The sequence below is a fragment of the Arachis hypogaea genome, chromosome 13, assembly GCF_003086295.3.
Source record: "Arachis hypogaea cultivar Tifrunner chromosome 13, arahy.Tifrunner.gnm2.J5K5, whole genome shotgun sequence".
Classification (NCBI taxonomy): Eukaryota; Viridiplantae; Streptophyta; class Magnoliopsida; order Fabales; family Fabaceae; genus Arachis; species Arachis hypogaea.
Window position 1 is genome coordinate 37,982,533 of NC_092048.1, and position 10,025 is coordinate 37,992,557.

Consider the following 10,025-nt stretch of genomic DNA (forward strand, 5'->3'; position numbering starts at 1 on the left):
TCAACATTGATTATCTTTGCTCTTTCGTTTCTCTTCTTTTTTTTCCCTCAGCCCTCCCAACACTGAAGTTATGTTTTGCTCTACTTTTTTTTTCTTTTTCATTCTAATCCATTGATTGGTTTATAGTTAAATTAGATTAATGAGACAAATGTATTATTAATTTATTGTTAAAAAGAAGATAATGAAATATTTGAATTACACGGACAAAAGAAAAACATAAGAATAGGAATAGAAAAATTCTAGTGTTTGAATTTTAAATTTTGTTTTTAAAAAAAAAATTTAAATTAGCTTTGAATTTGTTTTGTTATATTTTGAATGGTAGTTTTTATTTCTCTCTCTTTATTATACAATTTTCTCTTCTTCTTCAGTTTATTTTTATTGCTACTTTATTCATTTTCTTCGAGTGTGGAGACCCCTTTTTTATTCAGATCTAATAAAATTATCTCTCTTCAAGAAAAAAAAGACTATATTGTAGTAATTAATGGATATTAATATACTGCATAAATAACTAAAATAAGAAAATTGATAATAAACTACGAGTTTATTACTTTGGGAGTATGTAATATCTATCAAAATTATAAACATTCTAAAATTCAGTGCAATGCCCCCTCTCTCTCTCTTTCTTAAAAAAAACCTGTAAATCTCTCTTGAGGACTGTCGTCGCTGCCTCAGTCTAGGCCGTGATGACCCTTCTCTGTTCCTTTCCTTTAACTTTTTTTTTTTCCTTCTATCTCTCTTCTGTCTCTCCTTCTCTATCATCTTTCATCCTTCTCTTTGTTTACTGACATAGACTCTCTTTTCTCTTAGCAAGTCAGACCTCCCATTATCGCCACTCTCTCGCCGTCCACATCTCCCTGCCGTCCATTATTTTCTTTCTTTCACCTATCTTTCTCCTCTTGGCTGTTTGTTTTCTGTTCTTGTTTCTTTTCTATTTTTTCTTTTGGAGATTTAGATTTGAGATTCAGATTTAGATCCATAATAATTTTTTTGTGGTTGGTCTCTTTTCTTTGTGGTATATTAATTTTTTATGGATATTTTGGACATGATATTGGAGATATGGGATGAAGATGTAACAAGAGAAATTTTTTCTTCATGGAAGTTATACTTCCGGATTCACAAAGTTTGCGGAACTATTCAAAAAAGAAGAGAAGATAATTTTTTCCGTGTTACAACACTTTTGTGTAGAATTAGAAACAAAAAAATTATGATTCTCTGTTTATGCATGTCATATAAGATTTTTTGTAATCGAATTTTGTGTCTTCTCTCAAATTATAGTTCAACATAAAAATGATTTCTTTCTTTTCTTAATAGCTTTTGGCTATTTTCTTAAATAAAAATTTTCTTCTAAAAAAAGAGGTTATAAATATTCTATTTTTATATATATTTTTATTATAAGATAGAAATATAAAAGACAAAAGCACAATAAAAAATATGGATGAATATTTTTAATTTAATTATAATAGATAACTAATTAAGGTATCAGTCAATAATAACTTATTATTAGTTGAGATATAAACAAGTAATAAAAAATATCTAAAATTAAATAAAAAAATCAAAATTTAACAAAAAAATTTATAACTAAATAAAAAAATATAAAAAATTATTGTAAAATAATATACAAAACCTAGCAGAAAATTCTAACATCTGAACACAAAGCTCTTTTAATTAATTATGATAAAAAAAATGCATCACTTAAAAATTTTTCTTATATCTAAATTTTAAATATTTAAATTTTAAAAGTTTTAAATATTTTTTTTAAAATCATATAATAAAAAATAAATAAAAACACACTATTAAAAAAGAAGGCATAAGATGTTTCTTATACTTATATTTTAAATATTTAAATTTTAGATGTTTTAAAATATTTTTTTGAGAATATATAATTAAAAGTAAATAAAAATAATTATTAAAAATAAATATATTATTTTAGATAATTTTTATACCTAAGTTTGAAGTGTTTGAATTTTTAGATGTTTTGAATGTTTTTTTGAGAATATACATTAAAAAGTAAATAAAAATAAATAATATATTTTAAATTTTGGATGTTTAAATTTTATAGGTTTTAAATGTTCTTTTTCTATAATTTTAGAAGTTTTATTTTGTTATGTTTTGAATGTTCTTTTTAATTATTTTAATTTTTTTTTTGTAGATTTTGAATTTTTTATAATTTTAAATATTCTTTTTATTTAGGATAAAACGTAAATAAACTAATTAAAGTTTAAAATTACATAGATCTCTTATGTGAAAAAACGTTATGTGAATGTTTCTAATGAACATTTTTATATAAATCGATTTACATATATTTGTAGTAAATCGAATCACTCTTATTCGATTTACTAGAATTTCATGTAAATCGAATGTACTCAATTCGATTTAGTAATATAAATTAGTCTTTAGCTATTTATATTTATGGTAGAATGGTAATAAATCGAAGCATTCAGATTCAATTTACAGTGTATTACTAAGTAAATTGAATTGAACACATTCGATTTACTAAAATTAACAACATACATACATAAATGGAATTAGATCCATTCAATTTGTGTGAAATTCCAGTAAATCAAATTCGAGTGATTCGATTTACTATCAACATGTAAATCGATATTAGCTGTATCGATCTATATAAAAATATCCACAACATTTTTTTATTTAGGATTTACGTAATGAGTTTCAATTGTTTTATTTACGTTTTTTACCTTTTTATTTAGCTTAAAATTGACTAATTTATTAAAATATTAGCTAAAAGAATTAATTACCTAAAATTTTTCTTTTGATTTAAATTTATAAGAAATATGAATTCGTCTTTCGATTGAATTTTACAAAAAATTGTCTGCATCTAATATCTAATGCGTTTTGAAATTTTATTTCAGAAAAAAACGGAAAACTAAGCCAGGCTATTCATTTGTCATAGTTATTGTATTTCGTGCAAGAGTATTTAAGGGCATTTAAGTCCATGCAGTTGATTAAAGTGAATGGAAAATAGTTTAAAGGCGTGTAGCGTAGGCATAGGAGGCACGCAATAACAACGAGAGTGAGGCAAGTATCCTAACTCCCAAGAACCTGCAGAAAACCCCAAACCCCTGCTTACTTTCGTGCTACTCCGCCTCCCTTCGCCACGCTCCCTCCTCTGCGCGTGATGTTCCCCACCTTCCCCATCAGTTCTAAAACGTGAGCAACTCGTACAAGTTCCTCTCTCTTTCTCTCTCTCTGTTGTATTGAAGCTAACACAACTAACCAACGGAGAAGCAGAAGTAGCGCTTTGGATTGGTTTTCCTGTTCCTTTGGGAGCAAATTGCTCCCTCCATAAACCCTCGATACATTCCCATTTTTCCCAAGGTGCGCGTCCACTCCTCCAAGATTCTTCTTCACCTTTTCCAAAATTTTCTCTTTCCTTTTGTAAATTTTATTTATTTATTGCTTCTTTTTTTTTTTCCGGTTATCTTTTTCCTTCCCTTCTTTCTTTTTTTTTTTTGTCTTGTTTTGTTATTACGACGCAGATTCGTTCTTGTTTTGCTTTGCTACGTTTCATTCACACTTTGCTTTTGTCTGATTTGTGATTACGGTTCGTGATTTGTAAGAAATACATGTTTTTTCTTCGTTTATGTTTGCGTGTTGGAATCGTTTCTACTTTTGGAAAGGAGAAGAAAAATAGAAAAGCTGGCTTTAATTTAGCTCGTTGTTATTGCGCACGGCACAATGCATATGACAACAGCTGTTGAATCTTGATGTGCGATTTTAACGTGTTTTCCACTCTCCTCCTCAGCTTCATATTTGGCATTTACAATATATATTAATTAATTTATTAATAAATTATGTTTTTTCAATATCTATCTATTTATCTATCTACTTACTTTCTAAATTTGGTGTTCTAGGGGAAAAAAGATTGTTTTTTCTTTTTTCTTTTTGGTCGTCGTAATTGGGTGTTTGGAATGTTGTAGGGAGGTTTATATGCCATTCCTTTTATTTATTTATTTATTTGTGCATGAGGCATCGTGGTCTGTGATGAAATAATGGAGAAGAAAACATATATTTGTAGTCTTGTTTTTTTATTTCCCCACCCACTTTTAAGAATCTGTATTGGAGTCTCCTTTGCTGCTGGTTTATTCACGAGGCATGAGCTACATTCTTGTATTTGAGTTTATGAATACACATTGTTCCCACGAAATGTCATCGTTTTTTTTTTTTGGGAAGTAATATTAGTTGTGTACTACAATCAAAAGTTAAACTTCCTTATTGATGTTGCTTTTAGTTGCTTGTCCTTGATCTTTAAACAACTGTAATTTTAACTTGATCAAGGCAATGCTTAATTTACCTTTCTGGATAATTACCATTTCTTAACTTTTTTCGGTGTAATATTGTAGTTGAGGCTATACTTGCAAGTTTTCTTTTTCTATTATATAGACATAAGGTGTAGTGATAATGTGTACATGACGCTACTTTGATCATCCCACTAACAGAAGCAGCACCTTTATGATGTTATTTATCCCATTTTTCAGACAAGGGCAATTGAGTTGTATACTTGTAGTGTTCAGCACTTGCTAATGGACTTAGAAGAGAAATCCGTTTGTAAAGGTGTGGTTCTGAGCTTTCTCTTTTTATCTTCTCTTTCGAATGTTAGCATTACAAACATCTATTTTCCCTTTTTATGCTGTATATAATGCTGAGCCTTAGCTATAGTGATTTATTTTGCACAGTGTCATATGTTAATCTATTGAAAAGGTGGAGTATGGTATAGAATGCACTTGGTATTAGGCTTTAGAAAAGATACATGGTTCATTTTATAATTTACTTGCTGATGTAGAAGATATATTAGTAAATTTTCATATTCTAAAATCAACAAGACAGATTTCTAATTTATTCACACATTTAAGATTAGCTTATTTATACTCTTAAAAAAATCACCCCTTTTTATTATGTACATATTGAGGAGCAATTCTTTGAATTTCTGATATGGAATGTCAAGACGATGATTTCTTATTAAACCAGCAATAACATTGAATAATCACTTTCCATGTTTAGATGGTGCAAAATATACAATGTATCTTGTAGTTGAATATATATATATAGCAACTTAAGAAGGTGAAGTGTTGGAACACGCTTTCTTACTTGCATAAATGCCTATCTATATGAATAGGTTTCAATCATAGCAGCCACACATTGGACTTGGATGCCTTGGGTTGCTATGTTGTATGCGGCTATTTAGATGCTTCCTTATATGAAATGTTTCAAGATAATTTTTTCTTTTTCTTTTTTTTCCCTGTGGTAGGAATGATCTGGTGTCTCTAAGATACTCCCTGTAACCTTTCTTCTGTTTAGTACTTTGTGTGCTTGAATGATTTTGATATCTTTCTTGGAATTTATTTTGAAGATTGTTTTATCAATCTGATTCAGGATGGCTTGATACTTTATTCCTCCTTATTGTATCTTGTATTCTTTTTTTTTTCTTCTTTCTTATATTCCCCTTCCAGATTCCAGGTGTTGTCCTTAGCATGTTCATTTGTAGGTAGAATAGAACACCTATACCTGATTTATATTTCTGTTTGATCTGGCTGGTTCTGAAAATGATTGTGTCTGAATGGCTGATGTAGTTTGGTGTTGGCTTCTGCGCATGATTTCAATGTTGATGTCTGGGAATTTTGAAAGCTTTTAAATTTGAAGGGGCTTGATTTAACACCATTGCTATCACTGCAAAGAGGAATTTTTACAAAAAAAAATCGGTGTCCTCTAAGGAGCCAACGTTTATATGTTTTTCTTGTTCATTTCTTTGGTTCCACACATCAATTACATTGATTTCCTGTGTAATGCACATAGTTTTGACCATCCTACTCCATATTTTTATTGTCCTCTGTTTTCTGTATTATACACTATTGTGACTAGGTGCCCCTAATGATGGATTGGGGCTAAATTTTTCCATTCAATACTTTTGTAGTCTGTTATCTTTGTTAATTTTGTTCAGTTGTTGCTGTCTTTTTTAGTCTAGTTTTTATTGACTATATCATTTCAATTTTCCCTTTGTTTTCTCTGTTGGTTGGCCTTTCTATTCAGTTTCTGGTGTGCAAAGCCTCTCTTCCAGTGTGCAAAGTACTCCCGAAAAAAATGGCCATTCTGATGATGCTTCAAGAAGTTCAGAACTCCTTCAAGAGTTTGTGAAGGCTGGTCCGAAGAAGGAACTTCTTCCAACGTGCTTTGCTAAGGACCATAAGAAAGTTACTGCAAAAGGAAGGATGGCTGAAACTAAGTCAACTGGTAAGACAACTAAGAAACAAGATTCAAAAAAAGCTTCCAATGTTGGAAATCCGCCTTTCAGGAAGCAAAATCGGAAGGCTGAAAACCCCATGCGGATCTTTCCTAATCCAGACCAGACTTCTGAATCTGGACATACTAACTCTTGGATCTGCAAAAATGCTGCCTGTAGGGCTGTTCTATCTATAGATGACACATTTTGTAGACGGTGTTCTTGTTGTATTTGTCACCTTTTTGATGATAACAAAGATCCTAGTCTTTGGTTGGTATGCTTGTCTGAATCTACTCAAGGGGACTATTGTGGATTGTCTTGCCATATCGAGTGTGCTCTCAAACATGAAAAAGTAGGAGTCGTTGATCATGGGCAACTGATGCAACTAGATGGTGGCTATTGTTGTGCATCATGTGGCAAAGTTACTGGGATACTTGAGTAAGTGGATTTTCCTAACCTGGTGATCTATCGGGAATTTATGTCCCCCCTTGATATAGTTTGGTCTTGCCAATTTGGTGAATCGATTTATACTGTGTCTAGCAGGAAAAAAAAAGGCTTCTTGACTTCTATTTTGAATATAGAATTTAAAAGATTTGTGTATGTTTCCCGCCTCTTCTCTGCCCACCACACACTAACATTTCATGTTTGTCGCATGAAAGCATGGGAAACTCTTGCGGTTTTTACTTTCTTTAATTTGGATTTTAGAAGATGAATTCTAATAGGGTGTTTTTCAGCTCCTACAGTACAGTTGAAGCTATGTATTATCTATACCATTTGCAACTTTTATAACTGAATTTCCAACCTTATTTTGATAATATTGGTGGTTCATGGTTAAAAATGGCAGATGCTGGAAGAAACAGCTAACTATTGCAAAGGATGCTAGACGTGTAGATGCACTCTGTTACAGGATATATTTGAGCTACAGGCTCTTGGATGGGACTTTGAAATTTAAAGAATTGCATGAACTGGTACAAAAGGCGAAGGCTAAACTGGAGACAGAAGTTGGTCCAGTTAATGGGGTTTCTGCCAAGATGGCACGAGGCATTGTCAGCAGACTCCCTATAGCTGGTGATGTGCAGAAATTCTGCACTCTTGCTATTGAGAAAGCTGATAGATGGCTGGCTAGTGTTCCAAATGTGAATCCTGATTCCAGAGGTTTGATCTGGTGCTCTTAATTTGTTTAAAATAGCTTGTGCAAATTTCTTGCTGGTTTCTTCACATCACTTTTATTGTTTGATTCATGATGACATCTTTTTTTTAACATCACAGAGGGTTCACTTCCTGCTGCTTGCAAGTTTGTTTTTGAAGAGGTAACAGCTTCCTCTGTCAAAATCATTTTACTTGAAGTATCAAATGTGGCGGCTGAGAACAGTAAGGGATACAAGCTTTGGTATTACAAGAGTAGGGAAGAATCACACACCAAAGATCCTGTTTCTGTGATTCCTAGATCACAGAGGAGGGTTTTGATATCCAACCTTCAGCCTTGTACAGAATATACTTTTCGCATTGTATCATATACGGATTCAGGAGACCTGGGTCATTCTGAGGCTAAATGTTTCACGAAGAGCATCGAGATAATTCAAAATGTTCCTCCATCTGTTGCTATGGTACGAAAGAGAGAGAATTTTCAAATTGGGGCTTGTTCTTCTGGCTCGAAGATTGAGCCCAATCGCACTATGAAAGACTCTGGATTTAAGGTTCGAGACCTTGGAAAAATTTTGCATCTTGCTTGGGCTCAGGAACAAGGTTATCTTGAAGATTTTTGCTGTGCTGATATGAAAACGTGCTGTGGACAAAGTGAAATGGTCAAGCCTAAAACTCCAGAAGAGCAGTTGCCTTCAGTTCCACGAGGCCTTGATTTAAATGTTGTTTCAGTTCCAGATTTAAATGAAGAACTAACACCTCCTTTTGAGTCTTCCAGGGATGAAGATAATGGTTGCACTTTGATGCAGGCTGTTGAGGCAGATGATGATGCTGCCTCTCATGATCTTGAGAAGAATGGTTTAGCAAGATCCCATGGGAGTGGTGATTCCCAAACCTGGACCCATCGCCCAACAGGGGAAGTGCCAGCTGTCGACTCTCGCATAGACATGACTAGAAAAAGGATAGCAAGCACGAATGAAGAGATACATGATTGTGACAGTACTTTGATAAATGGTTCTCCTGTACGCATATCTGATGGTTCATCTTCCCTGGATGAGAATTTTGAGTATTGCGTGAAAGTAATTCGTTGGCTAGAATGTGAGGGTCACATAAAACAGGAATTTAGGTTGAAATTGCTAACATGGTTTAGTCTGAGGTCAACAGACCAAGAACGCAGGGTGGTTAACACCTTCGTTCAAACTCTCATTGATGATCCAAGCAGTTTGGCAGGGCAACTTGTTGACTCTTTTTATGACATTATATCCAACAAGAGGCCAAGAACTGGATTCTGTAATAAAGCTTTGGCATCAAACTAAGGGTGTGGAATCCTGTTGTACAAGTCTGCTATTCCCATGGATCTTACCTTAACCATTTTTATGTCACAATTACCCTCTGATTGTTTTCGCCTTCCTTGTACAGGCATTTTTTTTAGTCAATCACATTCCAAGTGATTCATTCTTATTGTAGACAAGTTCTATCTTGCATTAAAAGGATTTGCATTGAAAATGGTGGAAACTGTAATTCTTTTGTCCGCTGGTTCGGAGGATCTTTTGACGTGAAGTTTCAAGATGTAGCCATTTTGCGATTTCATGGACTACCGCCTTTTTTATGAATTTAATCAAGAAAGATATTATTTATTTATTTATTTTTAAAGTTAGAGGTGAAATTCGAATCCAAATTTTCTATGTGAAGACGGAGAAACTATGTCATTTGAGTTATAGTTCGTTGACGATATTGTTTATTTATTTAGTGTTGAACTTCTCATTACTTTTCATTTGAAGGACATATGTTTTTTTTTGTTTTTGTTTTTTGGTGACTAAGTACATATGTTATTCGATTTGATTTAATTAATAGCAGTCAACTTTTTCTTTTTAATCTTTAATTTATACCTAAGCAATCGTAATAGTATTCTGAAAAAAGTCTCGAGGAGTAAAGTTGGATTTATTTTAGCCGTTGAAAATTGAGAAACTGTTTGATACTCTGTCAAGCGTTGAGCTGTTTCAAGATTTTAGAATATTTGATTAGATTAAGGCCTAGTTTTTAATTAAGCTTTTTTTTTTAAAAAAAAAAATTTAAACAATAAATACTTATATTAAAAGTGACTTATAAATAAATTATTTTGTATTTGATTTTTTAATTCTAAAAGTATTTATTTTAAAAGAAATGTGATAAAAAAAAACTTTTTATCATGAGAAAAGTCATTTTTTTAATTTTTTCATAAGTATTTAAATAGTTTTTTAGAAAGTTACAATTTGGTTTTGAAAATTGCACCAAACATTAATACTACTATTTTTCGGTTTAGTTTGATAAAGTTTTTACTTTTCAAAAATAGCATATAAAAGTTAATTTTTAAAAGATGGCTTTTTAAAAGTTGTAGCATTTATGTTTGGTAAATCAAATTAAAAATAGCTTTTAATAAACATAAGCAACAAGAACAACAATTGCGTTTGGTAAAATAGCTTTTAAAATAAAAAAATATTATAATAGACATAAATGTAAGCGTTAAATTTGAAAATTAGTTAACATATGAGGTTATATTAGACTTTTAAATTTTTAAAAGTACAAGCCAACTTTGAAAAGCTCTACCTTATGTGCTTTCAAAAGTACCCCGATCTTTTAAAAGCTGTAAGCACAAGCACGTATTTTT

The 10,025-nt window shown here is 31.6% G+C and overlaps 1 protein-coding gene across 1 annotated transcript; it reads left to right on the forward strand.

Moving 5' to 3' along the window:
* The first annotated feature begins 2,863 nt into the window (after nt 1-2,863).
* Nucleotides 2,864-9,019, forward strand: LOC112738130 (VIN3-like protein 1). Its single transcript, XM_025788427.3, has 5 exons — nt 2,864-3,336; nt 4,497-4,572; nt 6,046-6,673; nt 7,080-7,390; nt 7,505-9,019. Exons 2-5 carry the CDS (start codon nt 4,542-4,544, stop codon nt 8,692-8,694), a joined length of 2,160 nt encoding a protein of 719 aa, XP_025644212.1. The 5' UTR covers nt 2,864-3,336; nt 4,497-4,541; the 3' UTR covers nt 8,695-9,019.
* Nucleotides 9,020-10,025: the final 1,006 nt, after the last annotated feature.

Bases quoted from the DNA above. Each gene is read 5' to 3' on its own strand.
- LOC112738130 (XM_025788427.3), top strand. From the start codon at position 4,542: ATGGACTTAGAAGAGAAATCCGTTTGTAAAG. The intron at 4,573-6,045 runs GTGTGGTTCTGA...CTTTCTATTCAG, and splicing joins AGAGAAATCCGTTTGTAAAG to TTTCTGGTGTGCAAAGCCTC. The intron at 7,391-7,504 runs GTTTGATCTGGT...TTAACATCACAG, and splicing joins TGTGAATCCTGATTCCAGAG to AGGGTTCACTTCCTGCTGCT.